The following is a 27976-nucleotide window of genomic DNA, read 5'->3' as shown; positions in this document are numbered from 1 at the left end:
TTACCTATTCCTTTGCATTTTTTCAATTGCACTTTTCATTTTACCAGAGAAAAACACACACTGAGTGCTCTTTTTCCCTAGATACCAATTTGCATGCCACTCGAAATGATCTTTTCTCCACAACGCTATTTGCATGTATAATTTCTATCATGGACAGTCTGTTGCAGTCTAGAAAATAAAGGCTGAGTACATGCTGCATGTTGGAGGTATGCTGTGCTATGTATTGGAAATTAAAGTTTGCTTCGCTCACAGAGAAAATCGTTCTATTATTCCCTGGAAAAAAGACAAAATCGCAACTTAATGTGTAGCTGCTTGCAACACTTGAATTCATCATGTCTCTGTGTGTGTGTGTCATTAGTAACTTTTCTGTGTGGAACTTCAGGAAGCAGTTGCTAGTAAATGTGAGGTGGACATTACATTTCAAATATGTGGATGCTTATATATAGTATATGGTTTAGTATGTGTATATAGTCATGTCGTAGATTTGGGAGAAAACAAGAAATTGATTAAAATGTTCTATTTTATTTCAGCAATCATCAACTTCATATATTCATATTTATACAAGCAGTGTTTTTATGTGGTGTGTGTGTGTGTATCTGCGCACACGCATGATTGTGCCTGTGTGCAATGAGCACCTGGTATTTCAAAGAATCAGCCAGAGGCAGCTCAAATAAATAGCATCCATCAAACAAGTGGGAAAGGATTTCAGAGACATACAAGCTGAGGAACATCAAACAGCAGGGGAGAGCCTTCTTGTCCTGGAGTTGGTGCTCTTAAATTGATTCTGACATCTTGAGGCCATACAGGGTGTGCCAGTGTCATCAGCTGCATTAGGGAAACTCAGCCATTTTGCCTTTGGAACAACATGGAGAGCGTTATACGGCAAAGTGCTCTGCGTGTTTAGGCAATTTGGCGCAAATGGCAGTGTGAGGGGAATATCAAAAGCTTGTTTTGTGGCAGACGTGAATGGTTACAGGGCTGTATCTCCATATGACAGATGTTCGAAGTAGACACTGCTCTCCAGGTTTTCTTAGAGATGTGATTCCCAAAAGCTGACAGAGAATATGGGCAAAGTCAGGACCTTAAGAAAATTGACTGCTTCATACACACAAGCATGTACTTTCTGCTCTCTGTCAGTATGCCTCTGTCTTGCTTCTTCACACACACACACACACACACACACACACACACACACACACACACACACACACACACACACACAGATCCATTGAGCCAAAACACCCATGGGGGAGAACGTCTGGTTGCTGGAAATGTCAAACTGCTTTGTCACGTCCAATCTCAGTCAGGGAGCTTAAGCACTGTGTGTCTAGAGTGGGCATGTGTAAGTTCGACACAAAAACACCCATCCCCAAGGCTATGAGCTCTGTTAGCCTAGCCAGGAAGTTGAGTTTTCAAAAGTAGGAAGAATTCAATCTTACAACAAACATGAAGTGAAAAAAGATTTGTAAAAGATTTGGCTGACTATACTGGCAATTTCATAGCTCTGTATATGACTGGGTCTTATGCAAATGACATCATCTTAAAGAGCACCTTAACACTAGCTGAAGATCTTGTTTTTACTGACATCCAGTGGTTTAAGTTTTCATCCACCTGCCGTGATGTAAAAGTTAGGGCTGTTGCTTGACCAGTGGAGTGAATTTTTGATCACATCCAACCCAGCATGCATGATAGGGGGATCACACTAGAAAAGTTCAACCACAGAGGGCAGCCAAACACTCCTTTGTTAGCCTAGATTTAAAGCCCAAGTTTATTTTAAGCTGTCGGAAACTTAAGGATATTACTAACCTGTCTCTTAGTATTTAAGACTGTGAAAGCAATGATCCCAGAAAAGTGAAATTAGTAGAATTTAGACATATGTCTAACCGATTTATACCCACAATTGCCCCAGAACCGGTGTGCTTAACCTCAAAACTGCTCCTTTTAACCTCTCCCTTTTTAACCCTCTTTAATTGTAATGCAGCCCTGCTGGTTAACAGTCTGCTGCTTTTTAGTTTGCTTTATTAGGAAGCTAAAGGTTTCGGTTAAGGTTAGAGAAAGTCAGAATTAAAACAAAAAAACAATATAGACATATAGGAGACAGAATACTGGCAATGATCAAGACATGCTACCAGTGCCATTGCTCCTGACACAAGTCTGTTTTCGGACTGTAAGAGATTTTTGTCAGGTAAACATAAGTGCGGTAAAACAGCATGCTATATACCTGTCATTCTGTAGCTTGGTTGTGTAAGTTTATCTAATAATTCCTCATCACTTCACTTGTTTTCAAAGCAAACTGACTGCAGATCTGGATTTCTAGACTTTTGAGTTTGTACTGTAAGTGTCCTTGTGTGTAGGAGGGTGAATGGCAGGGGGCCCGTTTTCCTGGGGCGAATTTGATCTTTCCAGCAATGTTGCAAACGATCTTCATCTGTCTTAAAGTCTTCCTCTCACTTTTCACTTTTTCAGTCCTTCCTATTGCTAATCTCACATGCAAGTCTTTTTTTAGGGTGAGTCGTTCTACCCACTCACATGCTGTTCATCCTGCCATATACAATATGTGCAGTTTAGGGCTGTGATCACATCTGTCGCATTGTTTCCAAAAGAATGCGTCATTACCGCATTTTTCTGAAAGAGCAGTCTGTGTTTCGGATCACTGTGGGTCAGTTTCTTCACATTCTCGTTTTCCGTGATTATTTTCATCATGTGACGTTGTCGGAGGCTTTCAAAGCCTCTGCTTTTTTCAGGGTAAACAGCATATACTTATTGCTCCCTTTTTCTTGTTTTTGCCTGTCTGAATGCACACTGATTCTGATGTCTGGAATAATGTTTCTCATAGTATTTAACGAAACCCCCTTAATTGCTTTTAAATTTCATGTAGGACTTTTTGCTTTTCTGTACTCTGGGTATGTGTATGTACATATACAATGTATTCCAGGTGGGCACTTAAAACTAAATTGCCATTGTCTTGTTCTAAATTTAAATACCTGATGTCCATCATACAGGGTGTTGAAAAGGTACTGGCCCATTTCTTATTTTTTGCACATTTTTCACACTTAAATTAGACGATTTATTAAGGGGGAATGAAGCTCTCCAAACCTACCTGACCCTATGTAAAAAAGTAACTGCCCCCTCTTGTTAAATCATGACTTAACATTCATTAGCAACATGTCTGGAAAGCTGAGTTCACTTTCACTAGCCACACCCAGGTCTGATTACCGCCGAACCCGCTGAATCAGGAAACCACTTCAACAGAACCTGTCTGACAAAGTGAACAGAAAGAAACTCTAGAACAGATGAGAAATAAAGTCAATGACATCTATCAGTTTGTAAAGGGTTACAAAGCCATGAGTTGCATATGGCATAAAAACTAACACAGCATTTCATAAAATAAGATCATAGCAACAGTAAAGCATGGTGGTGGTGGTGCATATTGTCTTGGGTTGTCATAAAATCCTAAAGGAGACTGTCCGCCCATCAGTTCATGCCCTGAAGCTCAAGCACAATTGAGTTATGCAGCAGGACAATGATCCAAAACGCAACGGCAAGTCCACCTCTAAACCTCCAACCCCCCAAAAAATAAAACAAAATAAAGGTTTTGGAGTGGCCTAGTTAAAGTCTCTAGATTTAAATCAGATTGAGATGCTTTTGTCATGACCTTAAACAGGCTATTCATCCTGGAAAATAGGGTTGGGCGATATGTAAAAATTTTCCAACCGTCAATCGTCAGTCCAATAATCGACGATGGGCGATATATTCGCGCATGCGCAGACTTTTTGATGGGCAGATTAAAGTAATCATGCACGGACTGATTTGCGTGTTTACAACACAAAAGAAGTCCAAACATAGACGAACTAATTTCCCCCCAGAATTAGGGCTGTCAGTGTTTATGCGGTCATCACGATTAACGCGATTAAAATTTTAACGCGCTCAACCCATCTGGAGCGCAGAATGAGCAAACTTTGGACGAACTGGACAAACTGCCCGAAATGCGTTGACAGAGACATTTCAGGGATTTTGACTCAGTCTGCGGTCCAGATGGGTTAATTATTAATCACATTAGTCGTGATGGCGCACTCTGAGGAGGGTGCATTTGCTCGCAGATGAAAGAGTGTGCTGTTAAAACAGCGCTATTTTTTTTTCCTGTTCACTACTTCTATTAGCTCCATCATTATTAGCAAACTTGCTCATGGGCAAATAAATACATAAATCGCCCTATATCGTCGATAGTCGATATATTCGTCCAATCGCCCAACCCTACTGGAAAACCTTCCAATGCATCTGAATTATACAGTTCTGTTAGGAAGAGAGGGACTTGCTCCATAGTGATGTAAAAGACTCATTGCCAGTTATTGAAAATACTTGATTGCAGTTCTTGCAGCCAAGGGTGGCACAACCAGTTATTAGGTTTAGGTGCCAATTATTATTTCACACAAGGCCACGTAGATTTGGATAGCTTTTTTTTCCCCTTGAGAAATGAAATCATTACTTCAAAACAGCATTTTGTGCTTATGCTGGTTATCTTTGTGTAATATTAAATTTTATTTGATGATCAGAACCATTAAGTGTGACAAATTTGTAAAAACAAAAAACACCCAAGAAATCAGGAAGGGGGCCACACTTTTCACAGCACTATATCTCCTGTAGTGTGTGTTCTTTCAAACCCTGTTTTTTTTTACTGCAATTGGAGCTATATCCAGCTGTTTAAATTGAAAGTATATTTTTGTGTTATCTTTTGTCTGTGCTAGTTCATTAAAATATCAGATAAACACAAACGCTAGCTGAGCAAGTCACAATTGCAGATCTCTTATCAAACACCATGCAATACATTTTTTGTTTTCTCAGTCAAGGCAAGCGGGGTTTTTTTCTGTGGTGTTTTTGTTTCCACTGACAGAGATTGTCCAAATTATCAATCAATCTGTCAAAGTCTGAACAGATTGGACTGACACAGTCAACTACTGTCCAACATGCTGAATTGAGGGAAGCGTTCCAGACTGACTCGCTGCCAGCTAATGGTCTAAATACTAATTGTCTCCTGTGTCTATTTGAGTAAAAGAAAACAAAAGCATTCCTGCTATTCTACTTCAATTACCTTTCTGCTTTTCACACAGCAAATGATGCGGTCATCTGTGTTCCACATGTTCATCTTAAGCATGGTTGCTGTGGATGTCATCGTTGCTGCTAGCAACTATTATAAAGGCGAGAATTACCGCAGACACTATGATGAGTTTTACCTGGCAGAGGTGAGATTTATTTATCTATATATATATATGAATGCAAATCTATGACAATTGGACCAATGTTAAGTTATTTTTATTATTAATTTTAATTAAACGCAGAGTATTCTGTTTTGAGATTAAACAGCTTTACGGTAATTCTTGTTTTTGTTTGTTTTTGTTTTTGTTTTTTTACTTTCATCGTTTTAGAATATACACAAGTGTAGGGCTGCTCGATTATGGCAAAAATGATAATCACGATTATTTTCACTGAAATTGAGATCTCGATTATTTGACGATATTTATTTAACAATAACAATGTATTGAATAATGGCTTTAAAGATTGTCAAAAAATAATATAAAATAGTGTGCAAATACTGATTACAGTGCAAATGTTTGCAATATAAAAATAAATGAAAAATGTAAACATCTATGTTTAGTGAACTTCAAAATACTGCACAATATTTGATCCACGTCTGACTCATGAACCCACAATGTTTCCACACCACTGGAGTCGTTTACCTCTCTTTTCAACCAACGGCATTCTTTCTTCAGCAGCCATTATCCTCTCCTCTCCAAATAACTTCTGCTTAGCTTCCCGAGCTTCCCTCGGGTCCTCTTAATTGTTGTGACGCGTGTTCGAAACGCAGAGAGGTGCGCTCGATTTGCCACACGGAGCAGCGCGAGAGTAAAGCATGAGGGAGGTGCTAATAATCGGCTCAGTCATTTTTAATGATCGTTGAAAGCCCAGATCGTAATCTAGATTAAAATTCGATTAATTGAGCAGCCCTACACAAGTGTGATACTGTGTGTCCTCCAGGTTGGTTTGATGTCATCTGTATGCAGGTGACATCACACCAACAATGACGATAAGGATTGTGCCCACTATCCCAGTCACTTCACACCTCACTCTCTTTTACAGCTGGATGGAGGTGATAAGAAAAGGGAAAACCCACACAAAATATTGCCTTCTGTCTCCTTCCTTTCCTATCATGCAGACACCCATCTGCAGATTTGTTCTAATCTGTGTGAAGGATTTTAAGGGTATATAGGAACCAGGCATTCGGTTTAGAGAAATGCATGTTTTACAGAATGTCTCAGATCCTTTGCATGGTAGTCCAGTGTTTTACTATTGCTGTCAGCTCGACTAGAAGATACAGATTTAAAATAAAAAAGAAGCAAAAAAAAAAGAAATTATTTGAGAGTGCATTAGTGCACACGGAATAGTGAATTTGCACGTGTGAGGTCACTGTGAACAGCATATGGCCTCCTTTTTTTCAAATACTTTTTTCAAACAGTCAAAGTACTGATGTAATACAGTGGTAAACATCTCACTGCCCTACATTTGTTTTGAGCTCTCTCTGTTTCTGTTGGATGTTTTTGGTTGGACACATCCTCTCAACTTCTTAGTGACAGGGTTGTATTATTTTAAACAATATAATCATCAATATTTCATTTTATATTAAAAAACTGTTTGTTTTTATTGGTATCCCAGCAAGCTTTACAACAGTGCATTGTATTTTGTAATCATATTTCATTTGTAAAATTTTAATCAGAATCTTTCAAATATATGTACATGTACTTATTAAATGCAGAACGAGTTTGAATCAAATTTGAGGACCTGTAATTTGTAGCCATAAATAGAAGGTCATCCACAGAATATTATATATGCGCTCCTGAAAGATGTCAAATGCAAAAAGGGATTTTCTCCCTTCTGTCCTAGGTTGCATTTACTGTGCTGTTTGACCTAGAAGCTCTTCTGAAGATCTGGTGTCTAGGCTTCACTGGCTACATCAGCTCCTCTTTGCACAAGTTTGAATCTCTGCTGGTGGTGGGAACCACACTGCACATCTACCCTGACCTCTACCATTCCCAGTTTACCTACTTTCAGGTATGGTTGCACAACTACATGCATAAACATTTTCATGCATTTTGATTGAAAAAGCATGATTCCATACACATTTATCAGTCCCATGAATAACAGATGCTGTGAATCATTTTGTAGCTTTCCCGTGATCATGCAAATAAACCATATCACTAGTCTCTGTTCTTCCATATATTTAAAGTTATTTCATGTTTTGCTGTGACAATAATGATTCCAAATATATCAGGAGCGTGTCTTTATCAGTTCTGGGGATTGGAGGAGCCCTCAAACATCACATGTCGGGTTTACGTTCTGCAACATTTTTTGGACTCTTCTTAAAAAAATGTTGTTGGTATGAAAAATGTTAATAAAGTCAGAATGCAAAACTGTGCAGAAGAGTTCAACTCTATATGTAATTGCAAATAGAACAAAGACACAGTATCAGATGTTTAAACTGAGAACATGCTTATTTTAAATTGAAGCCAGGAAAAATGTTTTAAAAGAAGTGGAGGCAACAATAGACAGGAGAAGAAATCTGCACCGAGGGCCAGGGCTGAAAGCCAATACTGAATGGCCGTCTCGAGGATCTTCGGGCCCTTGGGCTGCATTGCATTAAAAACAGACGTGTAATCGCTGCACAGGCTGAGGAACCACTGTTAATGTTGTTTCTGCACCCACAATATGTTAAAACTCTTCTGTGTAAAGAAAAAAAACATATACAAACAAAAGATCCCAAAATGGCAAGTAATTGTTTTGCTCAGTACCCCATTGCTTTTGGAGTGCTGCTAAAAGAATATGTGATGCAACACAGTAGCAAACAGGCCCATGTCCCAGGCTTTTTTAGTCAAATAAAAAAGAAATGTCCATTTCATCATTTGATTTGTTGTCATCAAATAAAAGTAGGTTTTAAGTGATTTTCAAAACATTGCCTTTTACTTAAGTCTTAAAACGGAAACATTTAAAGTTAATCCAAAGCCAATTCAAAGTATATCTTTAATCAGTCTGAGGATCTGAGGGGAACACGCAAAGAGGTAAAATTACCATTCACAGTTGTGATCTGACTGGACCCCTGAATCCATGAATCCATCCACACAATCTACAATTAGATCCATATATATTTGGACACAAGTTTGATTTTCTTACCTGTTTACTGAAACATATTCAAATTATAGTTACATAATAGACATGGACATAATGTGTAGACTCTCAGCTTTCATTTAATGGTATCCACATTCAAATTGGGTGAAAGGTTTAAGAGTTTCAGCTCCTTAACATGTGCCACCCTCATTTTAAAGAGACCAAAAGTAATTGGATGATGACTCAAAGGCTGTTTCATGGGCAGTGTAGGCACCTACTTTGTTATGTCATTGTCAATGAAGCAGTCAAAAGGCCTGCAGTTGATTTGAGGTGTGGTGCTTGCATTTGGAAGATTTTGCTGTGAACAGACAACATGCGGTCAAGGAGCTCTCCATAAAGGTGAAACAAGCCATCCTTTAACTGCAAAAACAGAAAAAAACCCATCCTAGGAGTGGTACATCCTGATAAAGAAAGAAAGCACTGGTTAACTCAGCATCACAAAAAGAAATGAAACGTCCCAGGATGAAACCTAGGAGTTTATTAAAGCAAAGAAGTGGAATATTCTTGAATGGCCAAGTCAGTCACCTGATATTAACTGACGCGAGCATGCATTTCACTTGTTGAAGACTAAACTTTGGACAGAAAGGCCCAAAAGCAAACAGCAACTGAAAGCTGCTGCAGTAAAGGCCTGGCAGAGCATTAAAAAGGAGGAAACTGAGCATCTGGTGATGTCCATGAGTTCGAGACTTCAGGCTGTCATTCCCAGCAAAGAGTTTTCATCCAAGTATTAGAAATGAACATTTTATTTTCAGTTATTTAATTTGGCCAATTACTTCTGAGCCCCTGAAATGAAGGGATTGTATTAAAAAGTGCTTTATTTCATCACATTTTTATTCTTTCTTTTTGTTCAGTCCACTCAATAAAAGGTGAAAGTCTGCACTTTAACTCATCTGAGTTGTTTCATTTAAAATTCATTGTGGTAATGTAAAGATGCCTAAACATATTTAGGGACCTAACTGTGTATTTTCTGATGACTAAAATGTCTTTACCCCAGGACCTTGTTGGGTTCGAATCCACCACTTGGCTGTTGCCTTTCTGTGTGGAGTTGGCATTTTCTATCCGTGCTTGTGTGGGTTCTCTCCGGGTACTTGGGCTTCCTCCCACAGTCCAAAGACATTCAGTTAGTAGGATAAGGTTAATTGGTGATTCTGAATTGCCCATAGGTGTGAAAGTGAGTGTGAATGGTTGGCTGTCTCTTTGTGTTAGCCCTGCGACAGACTGGCGACCTGTCCAGGTTGTACCCTGCCTCTCGCCCTAAGGCAGCTGGGATAGGCTCCTGACCCCCTGCGACCCTGAATTGAATAAGTGGGAGCGGTTTGATGGATGAATGGATGGATAAAATTAGTTTAATATTAAGTTTTTCTCAGTCTTGGGTAGATATCTGATGTTTTCAGTGATATTTTCAGTGAAAAGTTACATTCTGGTTATTTATTGCTATTTTGTAGGGATCAGTTATGTGACTTTTGCATATGAGCCAAACAGCTGGGATGTTATTCTGTTGGTGGAAGCAACAGTGTATTATGCCTTTGGCCTCACTTTTGTAGAGGTGCTAGTTGTAGTGCTCCATGCTTTTTTTTTTTCTCTACAAATTCTGTGTTGTCCTTGAATGTTTGTGTGGGTGTGATCTGACATCCTCCAAAATGGTTTGCACATTTTTTTTTCTTTTTTGCATTCCAGTGTTCAGGCCAGAAAAACAAATGGCTCATGAGGGAAGGCGCCTTGTTGCTCTAACAAAGCCTTTAAATATTGTATCGGACCAAATTTGAACCCATTGACCTTGATCTAGTAAGTATGACAGAGCTGATGTAAAGCTCTGAGGATGATCTAACGGGAAGAGGCTTCTCGATGGGTTTTTAATGAGCCCTGACCAAACAATCTGCCCGCTCACAATAGCTGCCATTCCCACATGTGCAAGGCTTTCAATTCGAGACCTGGAAATATAGAGATTAGCTGTGGCTGAACAGTTGAAAGCTACAGTTCACTTGATATTTGTTACACTGCTATATCAGTTATTCCAAAATGAACATTGTATTTATTTTAATTCTGTTAAGTGTGATTGAATTTATGTGTATGGAAAAAATGCCGTCGGTGGTTGTATACAATGTTGTCCATTTTTTTCTAATGCAATTACTTCATCCTTTTAACTAATAAGTAATTTTTCTTTTAGAGAATCTGTAATTTAAGTGCATTACTTCGGCCCCGCTCATTGATCACTCTTACTTTTCATCTTTTTCCAAGCAAGTTGCACTTTAAGAAGATGACATTTTTTCATGAGTAATTAATTTAAATTTTCTGTGCTCAAATCAGGTTTCTGTCTTGGACAGAAACTAGAAGAAACTAGCCAAAGAAGTTTGTGTATTGTCTCTTTTTTATTTAGTTCTGTCTAACGGGGCATTTGAAAAGCTTCATTCTTTAGGTTCCTGCTTACTGTACAACTTTGACACACACACACACACACACACACACACACACACACACACATTCAGCCAAAACAGCCCATATAAATGGGTCCACTGCTCAAATTCCAATCATTGGTATTTATTATTATTAATATGGCTTTAAATGCTTGCTTGGGTATCTTTGATATCTTTGACAGTGACAGTATGGCACATCACACAGTTTAGTTTCGTGCTAAGAATTGCATTGGCTTGCATGAAGCCGGATTCAGAAGCTCAAGCACCAACCCAGCTGGAAAACGTTTCTGTGGGTGTCATTTATTGTTAATTATCAGTGTCAGATACACTATATTATTTGGCATACAAGAACAAGGTTTTGATTAAGTCAGCATCATCTTGTCGCCAAACCAAGCTGCTTTTTTGCTAATGTCACGTCTGGTTTTAAGGAATGGAGATTCGTTTCAGTCTTTTGAATTGCCATAATGGCAATACGTCAATGTACCTAATATGAATTCTGAGAATAAAAACAAGACAACAGCAGCTTTGTTGTTTGAAGAAGCAGGGGGGGGGGACTAATTTTGCTGGTAATTGCCTTGTATCCTCTGTGGATTTACCCTTGTTTGCTTTCTCCTTTGCCTCAAATTATTAATTTATTTTAAAATAGACAGTTGCTATCATAGTATGTGTAGAGCGGAACATACTTTGTATCACTTCTGCTATGAGTGTTATTACTGTCTTTATTTTTATTTTTTATTTTTTACTTGAGGCTTCCTTTTAGAACTGTATCCTATGTTTGTCTTTTTTATTTTGTTGTATATCTAGGATATAGGAGAGAGCCGTTTATTTGGCCTAGTATGGGGTTCTAAAGAAAAGCCTGTGGTCGAAGGCTTTGCAGAGAGGAGCTCGATCAATAGCTACTCTCCGATCCAAGCCTGACAAAGATGCATTACCTTTTGGGATTGTTGTCACCACAAGCAATTTAGGGACTAATCCCACTGACAGACCACAGTATCACCTCACTGTTACCACTGGATCAAGTTTAATGCGCTCACTTTTAAAATCAATATGTAATCAATGTGCTGCTATGTTTGCTTTTTATAACCATGATATGTATTTTAAATTCTTCCTGAAACCTAAATTATAAACTTTATGAAAAGGGGGGCACAGAAAGCAACCTGATGGTAGTGATATGTCTTTTTCTTTCCCTTAGGTGTTACGTGTGGTGCGCTTGATTAAGATTTCCCCAGCTCTGGAAGACTTTGTCTATAAGATATTCGGGCCAGGTAAAAAATTAGGCAGCCTGGTGGTGTTCACAGCCAGCCTTCTCATCGTAATGTCTGCTATCAGCTTGCAAATGTTCTGCTTTGTGGAGGAGCTGGACCGTTTCACCACCTTCCCCAGGGTAAGCAACCTTGAAGCTTATGTATATTTATAGAGCCAAGATTGTCTTGTCTGTGGGTTTGTGGTCATTCTTAATTCCTTAGACATCTTCAGTAACCATGATTTATTTGAAGAGACTGTTTGGTAGGCCGCCATCAAGAGTTAAAATTCAGTTTTTCTTTTGTCAGCTTTGTCTCAGAATGCTGTTCTTAAGTTCTTAAGAAATTAAGAAAAAGCAGTGCTGCTTGCATTTCCATTGCACTGCCAGGCAGCCTCTCTATTGTGTGTGCCACACTCAGCAACCTTTTCAAAATTGCCCAAGGTTGTGTTTTAATAACATACATCTTGTACCCAGAAGAGGGGACCTGTGGGGTGGAAAGGAATAGTTTCTTCTCAGGCAAACATGCAGTGCAATTTAAATTGAACTATTCGGGTACATAAACTACACCAAATGGAATTTATTTATTTATTTTTTTATGAGCAGCTCCAATAAGGAAATCTCATGCATCCAGTGGGGAGGCCCTGCAGATGCTGATAATGGGTAGCATGACAGGTCGACAGATGTGGCATCTCCTTTGATTTTTAAGTGCTCACAAGCTTCTCTCTCTCTCATTAGCGACGTCTTTCCATCCCCTATTTTTTTCCTTCTCTCCTTTCCAACGTTTCTCTGATCCTAGGCACAGCGGGATATGAAGGGCTGCTCATGAGCAGATGCCACTTGTTTGCTGTGTTTCCCCTTCCCTCTCTTACTTTCCCTCTTCTGTTTCACACACTCACATAGATGCACCCAGTCACGTCATACTTAATCATGTTTGGCTGTCTTCCCTATGGGCAGACCTGTTGTTGGGTTTTGTCTTTATGTGCAGTGACTGGGACATTGTAGCAGGTGGGAGGGGCAGAGGCGGTTGGGGTGGGCGGGGGTGTGGGGCCGGCTGGGTGGGTGCCGTCTGAAGGAGAAAGGCTAAGAAGAAAGTGCAGGCGAGCCATTTGACTCCAGGGGCTGTCGTGTCGCAGCTGGCTGTTCCCTACACCTTCATCTGACCTCTCTCAAGTGCATGAGAGGGCAGGAGACCAGAGGAGAGGGGAAAAAAGGAAAAAGCTGTCTCCTCGCTTTTTTTCTGCATTGCTTATGTTTGGAAACCTTAGTCACACGGTTGTGAAAGATGGTCAGAAGGAGATATGTGCGTTAGCTGTGTGATTTGCTCACCAGTGAAAGTGAATCTTTCTGTCAAATGTCTTCCTCAGTTTGATTTCCTTCCTTTTTGCTTTTGTCTTTCTTTCCCGCTCTGGGCTGCTTTCACTTTAGTTGGCTTCTCTGGCCTTCAGTCTCGCTCACTTGCTTTTACCCTGTGCTTTCCTCCCTTCAGGCATTCATGTCCATGTTCCAGATTCTAACACAGGAGGGCTGGATAGATGTCATGGACCAGACCCTGGTGGCTGTAGGTCATATGTGGGCTCCAGTTGTAGCCATTTACTTCATCCTCTACCATCTGTTTGCCACCCTGGTGAGGAAGAAATGATGCTGCATGAAATGTAAAGTTAATTAAATAGGCTGACAATAGAAATCTATATTAAAACTCTGTATTCTGTGTTTTTGCTCTGTTAAAAACTAGTTAGAAGTTTAAAGTGGCCAAAGGATACATGAATTTCTTTCTTTATATTTTCAATTAGTGCCATGCCCCTTCATTGTTCTCTCAACTGGCACATCTAATCACAGTTAATCAGACTTGCAGGCGTAAGAAGTGCTGACATTTCAGTGTTTGGCCTTCTGATACGGGGAGCCATCAGACAGCACAGACGCTCTCTAGATGACTCACAGCTCACTCTAGACAGATAGGATGTCTCCCGTGAGAAAACGAGCAACAAATACAATTACTGAGCGGACTCCATACTTGAAAACATCTTATTATTACTTTAATGATATTAATGACACATGAAATGTTCAATGGCGCTTTGTATCATTGCATTTTAGATTCTGCTCAGTCTTTTTGTGGCTGTTATTTTGGACAATCTGGAGTTGGATGAAGACTTGAAGAAGCTCAAACAGGTAAGAAGTTTATATCAGATACAGAGGCTCACCAGTTAAATGGAAATGCTGACTGTTCAAATGAATACTTACCTCATTCCATCTCATAAGCCAAGTTTAGTGTGTGATTTTATTTATTTATTTTTTAATATAGGATGTACTAGCCAGTCTTCAAATGTTTACATATTAATATTGCCTCATTAAGAACACCACCCTTGCTGGCAACTATTAAAATCTTTGAAATTCAAGCTAAAAACTAGCTAAACCATCCATGAGCTTTGCAGACTAATGTGAATAAAGCTGGTGTCATGACAGTGCTTCGCTAAGCTACTGTGATTTGCCTTGGCGGTCTCGTATTTACTATGGCAATGTACTGTATTGTATATCAGTGAATCGCCAACAGCTTTGTGAGGGGTATTTTCAGATTTTATGTGTTGCAGTGTTGTACTGGAGCTCAGGGATGCTGTTTTTATATGGGCTTATTTGCAAAGCTGTCGAGTCATCTATAGTTTCTACCTTCTCTTGTTAATCTTCTTTCTGCTTATTTATTCTTCTGCTGCCATCACATCCTTTTACAAAGGAGTAAAAAATTGTTATACTGATTGGGGCAGTCCACTGATTCTTTTACCATTAGTTTTTTCAGTATGTTTAGCACTGGTTTTCTTTTGAAAGCTCTTTTGCTATATTATTGGATCCAGTATATAGGTAGGGTGACTAACCGTCCTCTTTTTTTGCACTTGTTCAATTGTAAAAGCCTATATGACATTTTTTATTTCACCATTCATTACAAAACAGCCCGCACAGAGAAGACATTGTTTACATATGTTAAAGTTTTCTTTAAGCAAACAGTATTATTAAAGTTCTTCACGACTGAGCCAAGTGTCCTCTTTTTTGGAAATCAAAATATGGTCACCCTCATATAGGCTAACATGAAAAAACCATTGTGTAACATTGTTCACACGCCACACTTTAACAACAGATTCAGCAGATACAATATGGATATTTGGTTTTTGAACGCATCCATCACATGCAGTCAAAATCAGCAGCGGCAAAGTTGACGAACAGGAAGTGAGGTCACACGTCTACAATGATCCTCCACAAGAACTCTGTATTTGAGAAATATAGTGACACTAACCTCTACAATAGCAGTAGTCCAAAAAGTAAAAAAATGGAAAATGAGCAAGAAAACAAATGAAACAAAAAACGAAATGTCACAAATTTGACTAAACAATTAAATGAATTCTACACATGTACTATATCCACTTAGAACAAAACTGTTGCTTCATTTTTCAGACTTTTTCCACCACGAAAAAAAGCGAATCATCTTCTAGTTTAAAACTCGAATCATGGCTAACTTAAACCACTCCACTCCTAGTGTTCTCACCCCATGAAAAGCTTAACAGAGACATACTAAAGATTTAAGCCGCTGATTATTTTTGCGTTCTCTTTGTATCCATACAAAACCTTCACACAATTGTTTAATCAACTTGAATAGCATTGTGTACACACGCACTCATATAAACTGCGCGCTGTGTACCAGTAGATGGCTGGCAGGTCTCAGCTTCCTTGGACAGGTTATTTCCCACAGCTGAGTGATTAGGTGCAGTGAGTGTAAAATTGCCTATTTTACAGGTGCTTCAATCATGGATACAGGGCTGACTATAAATAAATGATAGATGGTAATCACCCTCCCTTCATGAGACGGCTTCTGCAAACATTTGGCAAAGGCCCAACGACACGTCCAGCATATCTAAGAAATACACATGTAGGCCATGAGGGATGAGAAACCAATTATGGCGTATGTGATGGGTACTTTTTGCCTGGTTCTTGATGAATGACTTCACTGACTATTTGACTCACTATTTATCACAGGTGTGAGTTGTATTCATGACAAGCACTTTAAAAAAAAAAAAGAAACAAAAAAATTTTGTTTCTTTTCAGCTCTAAAATTGTTTTGTTACTAAAAGTATTGTGATTACAGACTTGATATCAATCAATATTAGAGTAAGAATGTGACACAAAAGCCATGTGTGTGCATGTTGTCCTCCCTGAGACATTTTTAATCCTTTCTTCTTCACAGTTGGTTGAGCACAGTGACAGATGCTGTGTTCAAATTAATTGGAAATAATGGAACAACAAATTGAAGCAGAATAAACTATTCAAAGAGTGACTTCATACAAATCATAGAATGTTACCTTGTATATTATATGAATTTTCATATTTTTATATCAGTGTGTATACTGTGTCTCTGCTTTAGGTAGAAAGACACACAGTACAGGGAACACTGCATACAGCTCGTAATTAGTGGTATTATTAGCTCAATGCGAGCAGTGCTTTTACGGTAATATTGAACAATGAGTTTTAAATTACTGAGGGGGAAATTATGCTTTCGAAGGTGGTTGGTGGCATTGTTTGTCTTTCACGGCCCTGGTCACGCTCTTTGTGTTTCAGAAATATCAGTTGTAAAACCTGTCAAACATGTCAGCTCCCCTTAACCTCCATTGTGTTTAGCTTCCACCCATGAAAAATGTCAAGGATACAGGACTAGTGTGGTTGCAGGCAGAAAGATGGGCTAGTGGGCTAGCAGTATCTTTATGTATGTGTATCTCTGATTTGGTGTCAAGCCTTTGGAAGAGTCACAGTTCAGTTATGCAGATTTCCCCCCCATGTATGTTATGCCACTGCCAGTGTTATGTACTATGTAGTCTCTTTAAACCTGATGTCCACACAGCTCAAGATTTTGGTGTCAAAAGCTTTCTGTTTGTAGTCTGCTGTAATCTTAGCTCTATTGACTAGACACGTTTGAACCGGCTTTGTTTGCATGAAGATAAGAGTGAAGTTCAAATCTGAAAATCATCCGTTTTTGTCTAGTGGCAAGTATGCTAGCTTTTTATTTATCTGCACTTGTGAAAAATCAGCGGATGGAACTGGACGTCTCAGCTCAGAATCCAAGGGATACAGCAGAAGCCCTGAAAAAATGACTGTTGTCCTCAGATGCTAAGTCAGCAGACCAGTTTGCAGAATGTTTTCTACGTGAAATCCATCATACTCTTGTTAGAGACTCCTCTCTGACATTAACATGATAAATGACTCCTAATGAACATATACTGGTCTAATTTATTTCGTTTGATTTAGTCCACTGGTGTGTAGTGGTTAGCGCTGTTACCTCACAGCAAGAAGTTTCCAGGTTCAGTTGAGGTCAACTAGGAGTTTGCATAATCTCCTTTCCACTGGGAACTGTAGCTTTCTCCTAGTCCAAAGACATAATTGTTGGGTATTTTGAATTGGTGTGAGTAAACATGGTTGTCTGTCTCTTTGTTAGCCCTGTCATGTGCTGGCGTCCTGTGACAGCTGGGACGGGCTTCAGCCCTCCTGTGGTTAAGAAAACAGATGGGTTGATGGATTCAAATCAGTTAAATAAGATGTCTTATTAATATCCATGCACAGTAGTTCACAGTTCTCCTGATCATTTGCTCTGGGGAACACTGGCAGGTTACATTCTTGTCTTGAACCATTTCCTGCAGGTATTTATAACGTTATTTAGCTTAATGTTTGACTGGTCCAACTTGGAAATAAATTTTCCTGTCAGGCATTTGAGGTCAGCAGTATCCTCTTTAGAACAGTTCTGGGTCATATAGCCATCAACAGATGAATATCGAGATTTACCTTTGAGACATAGATTTAATACACAGCCAAGAGGACACACACTTGTTTCACAGTGGGCATGTGAATCAAAAAAAGGAAAAAAATATAGCATCGTAAACACATATTCTCTGAAGATCCAAGATGACCCCCCCCCCTTTTTTTTTCTTTATTCTTTAGTGAGTGTAAGGGAAAAGTGAGCAGGACTATAAAGGCACTGTGATCAAGGGGATCAAACTTTCTACGCTGTGATATCTGATTGGTTTAATGATGCATGAGGATTTGGCAGGTTTAACAGTCCTGAATCAGTGCATTGTAATCAGAGAGCCTGGAAGCAGGAGTACAGTTATGCTTGTATGCACACAGGCACATTCAACTATGCATGTACTGTATGCACATATAAAGAGGGATCATGAATAATCACAGACGTGACAGTAAGCAGGACTGCAGCTGATTAACAAACTGGCTTATTCCTCCATACTCAAGCATTATGAGTACAAAAGTAACAGGAAAGTCTTAATGGTTCTTGAACACACATATACACAGATGTTCATCCTCCACTCATCAATGTTGATTAGGGTTGTGTATTTATTGCTTGAGATGAAATTAGATGGAAATGCATAATGAAAGGAAGACCGGGACAGGAGATGACTAGACAGAAATGAAAGGAGGAAGGAGATCCCTGCCACACACACACGCACAAACTCACTCACATCATAATAATTGATTAAGGTCTAGTAATACATCTCGTTCTTTATTACTTACTTTTGTTAACAGTGCTCATAAAACCACAGGCGGTATGCATATCTAAATTGTGAGCGAAACCTTTTCAAAAGGAGGAAAGACCTAGAATGGGTTGATGTGCTTTGAAATAAAAGTTGATTTGTTGCATGTTGTTGCAGCCTGCTATTGTGCTACCTTCATCTATGCTGCCATAGTTTGGTGGGCTATGTGGTGAGAGAGACTGATGGCCTGTCTTCCTCCAACAAATTGTTCCTACTCGCAGAACAGTGCAGGACCAGAGGCTAGGAGCACGAAAGGGAGGGGGGATGTTTATAGAGTGCCCGAAGATAGAGAAAGGTGTTTACCCCTAAAGGCAATGATGATGATTATAATGCATTTTTTGTTTGTGCAAGGTATGAATTGTCAGTAGTGAAAAATCTGTTTCTTATTGTGCACACACACTGATTTTTGCATATCTGCGTGTTTGGGTGAAGCTGAATATTCTAGCAACCAAACAGGTCCTCAGGCCAGGTAGATGAGTCATAAGGAACACATTTGCAAAATACTTGAAGGGGACAAGAAGAAAGTAAGAAAAGCTAAAAGCTATGCTGCCTTACCGTCATTTGCAGTCTGTTAACAAATACAAACAAACTGACATTTGAATCCTATGCGGTCTTTTCCTTCTGTTCTTTGACACTTTCTCTCTGGCTTTTAAATTATTTTATAGTTTTATGTGGAAAGGGCAGAGGACAGGTGAAGGCATTGTGATTGTCTTTTTGTCCATCAGTGTTAGTAAGCTTATTTTTTGCACGAGGTATATCCCATATAGTGCAGATGTTGATCAGAATTCCTTAAAGAGCAACATTTGCACTATATAGAACAAAATAATAAGCTTATTTTTCCAGTGCCTTTACCTGTCACAAGACATGTATGTATGCTATGTAAGCATTAACTCATTTGCAATAAAAGATAAATTTATATGGGAACTTGACCAGCAGTATTATTTTCTTTAAAATTTTCTATTGATATTGTAATAATATTGTCGCTTTTCCCACATTAATAACTGTGTCTTGAAAATCTGATGTTGTGACATAACAGTTGGGTATGAATGAGGTAGAGAATGATTAATTACTATTATACAACGGTGACAGGAGCATGCTGTATCATTGTTGCAATAGTGATCCTTTAATTAGTTTAACATGTCTTTATATAAATTCTGAGAAAAAACAAAGGCTACTCTACATTTGCGTAAATATGATGTAGCTTGTTTGGACATGTCAGTTCTGTCTTCTCTTATATCTGTATAGCTTATAGCTGGAACCTCCATATTTGATTAGATGTTTAACATTAAAAATCTTTTGTTCAGAAGAATTTCGTTTAACCAGATGCGTTGAAAAGTTTTTTTTTATTGCCTCCCACTAGAGATTTCATTATTTATGAATTAAAGTAAAAGCCTGTCCTCAATCTTCTTGATTTAATGGACCAAGGACTTATTTGGGGATTTAGCAGAGGGGGAGAAAGGCGAGGAAAACAGAGGGAGCGGAGAAGAAAAGAGCATACCCCCTTAGAGAATCCCAAAACAATGTTTTCTTATCTTTTCAATGTCACTTTCAGTTTTCTATTAAAAACACTCCAGGCCTTGTGCCTCTGTCATTTTCTAAAACTAGCATCAGCACACACAATAAAACACAGGCACACGTACATTTTTATAAAAGAAAAGTCTTTATCGAAATGCAATTTTAAGTGATTTTTTTTTCATGTTTATTATGTTTGCTTTGGGCTGTCGTCACACATTCATGGCAAGAATTTCCAACATGTAGGCATACAGAATATCTGACAGTATTTTCATACTTTTGGATCTAAAAAGGAAAGACTATAATAGGGGAAAAAACAAGAGGCTATGTGAGACCAAGAAAGGCAAGCATGGGTATACAAAACAAAAATTAGGTTCAACATACCTCCTTAACACATTAATCTTTTTTCATATTACACCCCTCAGAGCCCAAAGCAACATAGCTGAACGTGATACAGTTCTGGACTTTGAGACAATGGCATATGCAGTTGTTTTGAGTATCAGGGGTAGCTATTAGAGGTTTATGGGCTGTGTGCCTTTACAGCAACTCCACAGTATGCCTCATTACCCAACTAATGTGAAGAAAGAGGGTGACCCTGCTTACTCGCTCTCTGATCTCCTTCCACTGGGTATTGCAGCTTTAGGCTCACAGGCCTGGGGAAGACTTTGAGGAATGTGGAATGCAAATAGGTTGTTTCCAATTACAATGACCGTGTGTGTTTTTGAATTTTTCAACAGTACAGCATTTTAATATTGGCATATATCATGGCTGAAATTGTTGAGCTGGCACAAATTCATAAAAAGAGAGCGACGCACACTGCAGATGTGCCGAATGATGGATCGCGCAGCAAGTAAAGCTGTGTTATTATTACGAAAATGTGCCGTCTGGGGTCACACACGCACACATCCTCACGCATACACAGCTGTTGTCTGGTGGTGCTGGTGAAAGGCAGGCTGAATGGTAAAATGCAAATGATTTTATGCACTCCCACAGGCATTTGACGGATGTGTGTGGGCCGCAGTTTGGTAGGCGGCTGTTCATGAGTTCCTCATTGTTCGGCCGCTCACAAATATTATCGGTGTTTGCGTGAGCTAGATTCACTTTACAGGACTGAGAGTTCAGAAGGATTGTCCACTGCGAATATTAATACTGTAGAAACTAACCTGCTTGAGTCATTCTTCTAATTCGCAGATCCATTTGTCCTTCTGCTAAATGGGATTTTTATCTGAATGGAGCTGTTCTTGCAGCTGTAAAATGAAGCTATCATGAAAAGTTGGGGTGTTCACCTGTAGATGGATAAAAGTATTACTATTGGATAACAAGGTGAACTTTATTCTTATACAGGGCTTTGCTTCTTTCTACCAGCAAAGAAAGAAATGCAGTTGATTTTTCCCTCTGAACTCTCTCACTCTTCAGTACTCTCTGGCTCTGGCTATTTCAATCCTGACTGCTTCTACAAACACCCCCCTCCATGCTCTCCCTGAACTATAGCTATGACTGAATTGGGTTTAATGCTTAATGCTAATGGTCAGTATTAGTTTTTTTCACCCCTCTCAGCCATGGTCAAGAGAGCTGTGGAAATCCCAGATGGAAAGTTCCCTAGCTCAGCGGAGCCTGAAATTGGCTTGAATGAAGGGGGAAGCAGTGGCAGGTCACCTGAATGGGTCTCAAGGCAAAGCACATTAGTCTTGGCTCCATTGTAACTGCGCCATGCATTAAATCTCATCAGTGGCAGGGAAAGCAGTAGTTTTGATTTATCAGCCGTTAACTATGACACAAAAAGAAATTCCTTTTTTTCCCACTTGCGTGTGTGCACATAGACATACAAGTGGAATATAAATATTCCACATTTGTCACATGCACACATGTACTTTTAGTGCTTATTCCTTAAGGTGTATATAACAAAGCACATAGGGCAGCGAATGCAAGCTGTTATAATGCTTCAGGCAAATATTTATCCCTTTCACTGTTGCTCCAACACGTTCACTGTGCACGGTGCAGTTAACTAATGTCATGTGTTATTGCTTTGAGGTGGATTTTTAGAGATTCCTTGGTCGATAAGAGCGTGAGACTTAACCAAGTGCAAAAGTTGTGAGATGTTAAAGTAAAACAAAACAAAGAGCTGACTGCAAACTGGACAACAATGCAGAGCTGGGGATAAATCTCAGTGCAGTCATACGTTTGATTATTGCAGTCACAGTAGTCATTTGATCAGTGTTTAAAACAAAACTATTTATTCTGGTGCCTTAAAGCTTGTAAAGCCTTAAACATGAAATATTTGCCAGAAATTTCATTTGTTTTAAAAACTGGACAGTTTATTGAACCTTCTGACAAATGAAAAAAGAAAAGAAATTTTAATTTCCATATATGAGGTTCAATTTTTATCATTTTTCTACATCTGGCATTTTTGTTCAATTTGTCCTTTAAAACGTGTTGAGCAATTTATTTAGCGGGAAAAATCACAATGCTAATGTAGAGGTCTGAAAAACCGTCACATGCATAGGTGCATTTAAACTGTTGATAATTAAAAATTGGTTGCTTGTTTGCTCCTGCTGCAAGTTTCGACTTCAAGTAGGTATTAACTAAGTACATAAAGTACAAGTCCTAATACTTGATTGTACCAGTTTGGCCAGGGTTCTTTTGGTTTTTCTTAATCTTTGTCTTGATAGCAACAGTATTGATACATTATTACAGTAAGGTGAAAACCTGATAAAGAGGCAGTGCGAATCAGTAAATCAGCAGAGAATAGATTTTGTGTGAAAGCAATCTCTTCTTCCTCATTCTTGTTTACTGTATTGATTTTACAGACAGAAGACCTGCTGCGTTAGCATTAGTTGGTGATCTATGGCAGCTTATGAGTGTAACTACGCATACAGGCGAACCTTTCACAGAGCAGCTTTGCACAGTGTTAGAAGTCGAGGAAACTATGCATTGCACTATACTCGCCACCCCAAACAGCAATTTTTGGCACAGTGGACTCTGATCGACGTTCCACTGATAAATTTAAATGTAAATTCGATGCATGTGAGTATGAATAAGTGTGTCTAGCTCACACGACAGTGGCGGGGATTTTTTTGTTTTTGTTTTTCTTAGAAGAGGATGAAAAAATTAGAGGAATAAATGGAATCTGTACCCAAACCCAAGGATGATTTATAAAAGAGTATAAATAATCAAACAAATATATAAATATACAAAAAACAAAAGGCTAGGGGTTGAAGGCTTAGTTGTAGAGATGAGTTTTGATGAGTTTCTTGAAGGACTCCATTGACGGGGCATTGCAGAGCTCATTTGGGAGAAAGTTCCAGAAGGTGGGAGCTGCCACACTGAAGGCTCTGTCCCATGGCTGGGGATCTTAGCATTTGAGACTTTGTGTATGGGTGGAGCAGGTCACACAGGTACTAAGGAACCAGGGCTTTAAGGGATTTGTAAGTGAGAAGAAGGAACTTGTAAGGATGATCTTATAGAAAGAAACACTGAGACCCTGAGTTTGATAGAGAAGAACAAGTTCTGTAAAGGATAGAGAGAAATGTTTGCTTTGTTGCATTGTTGTAGCAGATAAGGGTTTAGGGGCTTGTTGAAGGTGCACATCTCACTGAGTTGGCCCAATTGATTAGTACCCTTGGGAGCCAGGAGGTCCATATTAATGCTGTGTGTGTGTGTGTGTGTGTGTGTGTGTGTGTGATACAGATAATATTTAAGATGACTGCAGCGTTTTTTCAGTGAAAGAACTGCAGCACTGAAATAAGCTCACGATTGTGCTCAAAACATGTTTTTTCCTATTCTGTACTCTTGCAGCAAACACAGCGCACAGTTCTTTTAAATAATGACTTGTTTTACATCTTGAAATCCATTTGTCTTTTTTTTTTTTCAATCATCAATTAAGTTTTGTGTCGTTATTTTTGCTGGCTTCCATCTGTTGACTTGTCTCTTTTACCCTTTTTTAGTCTCTGTCTCTCTTTCCGCCCTGTGTCTATCTTGGGAGTCAGAGTATAGACAGAAAGCCTAGGCAAGAGAACGCTGGTGCATAATTCCATCTTCACAGTATGCCACACACCCACTCAGGGTAAAGAAGAAGCTCCAACATTTTAGTCTGCTAGAAAAAAAAAAAGAGGAAGTGGATAGGCAGATTTCCATCCCTTCCTTTGTCAGGTTTCTCCGTTCTCTGGCTGTTATCCCTCAGATCCGAGAGGCTGTTCCAGTCATGTGGTCGCTCACAGTCAGACAGCCGCAGACAGAAATACCTATACGCGGAACAGAACGCAGGGACGTTTTTATCAGCAGACAGACAGTCACACAACGCCATGACTGACAGAGAAATATTCACAGTCAATATATTTCACAGCAGTTACCTTCTTAGAATGATAAGCTGCAGTTCCCCTTGTAGGCCTAATCTGCAATGCATCAAGGATTATCTCCAGGCACCCATACAGAGAATACCTGCAAGAGAATTTCAGTCGGCCCCCCCTATATGTAATTAATGGAAATAATTGGTTTCATTCCCTTTGTCATCTTTTGATTTCACCAGTCTGCGCCACATTGCTTAAGCCCGCACACATGCACATTATTCTGTCGTTACTGTTTCTTTTCTCCATTAACCGCTCCAGAGTAATCTTTCTTTTTTTTTATCTTCTGTTGCCTTCTCCCTTCTTTTCTGAAAAGTAAGTGGGATCTCATCCTAAATGTGGTTGTCTGTACTGTATGTGTTGTGAGTGTTGTAGGTAAGTGTGTTGCTGCCATCATCTGGCAGAAATATAAAGCTGCACCCTCAAAGCCGTTACCTCTGGAAATCCCACACATAACCTCACACGTTTTGCTTATGAATAGCAAGGAAAACCTGCAGATCTCAAGATCAAAAACCTTCATTCAACCAGAACTCAGTCTAACCGTTCCCCTTTTCCCCCCTCCTTGGTTTCTAACTTAAATCCCTCTCTTCTCTATTCTCATCATGCTGTCAAGGCCGACTGCATTCTTTAAGAGTGCCCTGCAGTTCTGTTCTGTGCCTAAACTGCCTCTCATCCTCCCTCTGTTAGCTCAAGCAAAGCGAAGCCAATGCTGACACCAAAGAGAAGCTCCCTCTACGACTCAGGATCTTTGAAAAGTTCCCCAACAGACCTCAGATGGTGAAGATTTCCAAGCTTCCATCTGATTTCACTGTGCCCAGGATCAGGTAAACACACAAACACACACGCCTAAACACAAAAACTTTACTTTGGGCATAATTTGGGCTATTTTTTTTTGTCATGAAGAGAAAATGAACAACGATATCCACCAGAGCTAAAAAGATACACAGACGTTTAAAGTGTGCTGGATTAAATATAGGGACAATGTTATGTTAAGTAGTCATTCTCAGTGTGGGTTTATGAGTGTGGGTTTTAACAGAGACCACCAAAGATGTGAAGCTTTTGAATTCCGCCAGTAGTTTCCAGACATTATGCAAACAAAGTAAAAAGTAACGTTTTCATTCCTGCTCCTAGTTTAAAGCAGCTATTTGGTCATTTGCAAAACAGACTTTTTATGTTCTGCAGCCTTTAGCGGTAAAACTGAACTATATCTGACGCAAAGTCTGGCTCATAAGCTTTATTGTTTAGTTGCCGAGTAGCGCAGGGCCAAGTCCTTCACCCAAAAGAAATCTCCCTCTGCAGCCCATCTGCTGGGTTGCTGCACTAAGAGCTTCCACTGCAGCTGAATTTGCACTGATGTAATTATGCGTCTAAGATAAGCTTTATAAATTTGTGATCTTCTACTTCTGAATACGTATTTCTTTAGGGGGACACCGTACATTAAAATTCATGATGTTTCTGTGCGTGCTGTTTGTCGTGTACTTTAGGGAGAGTTTTATGAAGCAGTTCATCGATCGTCAGCAACAGGATACCAGCTGTCTGTTCCGGCGTCTCCCCTCCGCTTCATCCTCCTCTTGTGACCACTCCAAACGCTCAGCAATTGAAGACAACAAATATATTGACCAAAAGGTGCTTTCACAGACTTCTTTGCCTGCTCGCTTACACGCTGTTCCTTTCTTTGTCTCTGTGACTGTAAATATACAGCAAAATGAAGCAGATTGCCACGTTGTGCCTAATATTTACACCTGTGTAGGGTTTTTTTTTTTAACTGACCGTGCTTTCTTAGCTTCGAAGGTCAATATTTAGCATCCGAGCTCGTAACCTCCTGGAGAAAGAAACTACAATCAATAAAATCCTACGGTAAGACACGTCTACACCTGAGTAAGTGTGACAAACTGAGCTAAATTTGATTAATAAACGTATCGTACGCCAGCTCGCGCATCACAGTAAAATGAAGATATTAATATGCTGCAATAAACTATAATGTAACTTATATTTCTGTAACATGTTCACGTTTCATCCGCGTCTGTTCTAAATGTAACCTGCGCATACAGACATCTTTTGACCATCTACTCCCTGCTTTTAGGCAATCAGTTATTTGCATGTTTTTGTTTTTTTACAATAATTCATGCACTTTCAGTTTTATACCTTCCTTAAAGACTTGAGTTAAATGTGTTTACAATGCATTATCCATAGTCATAAAAATGCATCGTGGGCTCTGTGTGGGTGAAACTAATAATGTGTGTACATATTAGGTGTAGCTGTGCCACAGCAGCACTCTTGTATTGTTAATGCTTCTCTCTGTTTTTTGTTTTGTTTTGTTTTATTCAGCACACACACACACACACACACACGGACGCACACACAGGCCCACTTCAGACTCATTTACTGTTGCGATGAAGTAAATGGATAATTTGCTGTTCAGCATGGCAGAGCTGGCACTAAGTGCAGATTAGCTTGCCGGCACCGTGTCCAATCCGTCCCCCCTCCCCTTCCATTCCAATATTCTGTCAGTCTGAAAGATAGACAGCTTATCAGTAGTCATAACACGATCTGTCTGGCCAGCCATCCTCCACACAAGCACACAATTAGGCTCACATACCAGCATAGTCAAACACACGCGCAGTCCAGCATACGCAGGAATTCATGCGTACTTATTGCCAGTAAACAAGCGATCGCTCAGAGTCTCCATAAATGATTAAAGTACACACATTGCTGGTGCCACAATGTCATTAGCTCTGTTCTGGTACATGGCTCTGCTGTTAGTCAGAACAGACAGTAATGATCAGAGTCTCTCTCTCAGTCACTCACACACACACAAACACTGACTAATGGAATGATTCAAACCAGTTTCACAATGGTAGACTGGGTTACTACAGTACTCTTATGGTTCCAGACTGACAAAAGCCAGAGATAGCTTGTTACGCTGAAAGATGGACAAGAGCCAACTATCTTGTCACACTAGGGGTGGGAATTCTAGTGCAACTTATGATATATTGATATCACGATATGCTATCACAGAGTGATTCTTAGGTACTTGCAAGGCAGTTATGAATGAGTAACTAAAGAAGGGAAAATGCTCTTAAAAAGGCAAAAGTGTTTATTATAAGTTTTTATTAATGTGCAAGTTCAGTTACTTCTCTAATATTATGCCCCCCACTGTCAGTGATAGCTGCCATTTTCCTGTCCTGTGAGTTTCTTCTTCTTCACTGCAAGCTGATTAGCTTCAATTAACTGTACCTTCATTCACTGGATAAACACCACCGTCTGGAATCATGAACTAGTGACTCTACATGTCTTTATAAACAATTGGTACTTGATAACAAGTGATAGCAAGGCAGTATATAGTTTTATTGATATTGCATTATGATTAACAAACTGTATTGTCTGTGTTTCCAAGCGCTTGCACAACACAGCGTATACAAAGTGGATCTTTTGAAGGCCAGCCTGCCAAAGAACGCTCCATACTCAGTGTCCAGCATCACGTGCGGCAAGAGCGCAGGTCTGATGTACACTTTGACGCACAGACAGAAACTTAGACACTTGTGCTCTACTGTCGAGACCTTGTATCTTATAGTCTGCCTTTTGCGTCTGCAGATCTCTGCGACATGGTTCTACTAGTCAGAGGATCAGTCGAGGGAAATCGCTGGAGACTCTCACTCAGGATGTCAGTACAAAATC

The 27976-nt window shown here is 39.5% G+C and overlaps 1 protein-coding gene across 1 annotated transcript in view; it reads left to right on the top strand.

Moving 5' to 3' along the window:
- Window positions 1-27976, top strand: part of nalcn (sodium leak channel, non-selective) — a 65134-nt gene that overhangs the window by 23674 nt on the left and 13484 nt on the right. The window contains exons 13-22 of the mRNA XM_031734692.2: window positions 5109-5240; window positions 6937-7104; window positions 11821-12012; window positions 13358-13495; window positions 13963-14037; window positions 24986-25122; window positions 25783-25924; window positions 26082-26155; window positions 27696-27797; window positions 27893-27962. Of these exons, the coding sequence (XP_031590552.1) occupies window positions 5109-5240; window positions 6937-7104; window positions 11821-12012; window positions 13358-13495; window positions 13963-14037; window positions 24986-25122; window positions 25783-25924; window positions 26082-26155; window positions 27696-27797; window positions 27893-27962 (1230 nt within the window). The remainder of the gene's footprint in view (window positions 1-5108; window positions 5241-6936; window positions 7105-11820; window positions 12013-13357; window positions 13496-13962; window positions 14038-24985; window positions 25123-25782; window positions 25925-26081; window positions 26156-27695; window positions 27798-27892; window positions 27963-27976) is intronic.

This window comes from Oreochromis aureus, linkage group 16 (assembly GCF_013358895.1).
Source record: "Oreochromis aureus strain Israel breed Guangdong linkage group 16, ZZ_aureus, whole genome shotgun sequence".
In the NCBI taxonomy this organism is placed as follows: Eukaryota; Metazoa; Chordata; class Actinopteri; order Cichliformes; family Cichlidae; genus Oreochromis; species Oreochromis aureus.
This window is presented reverse-complemented; position numbering and strand designations above follow the sequence as displayed.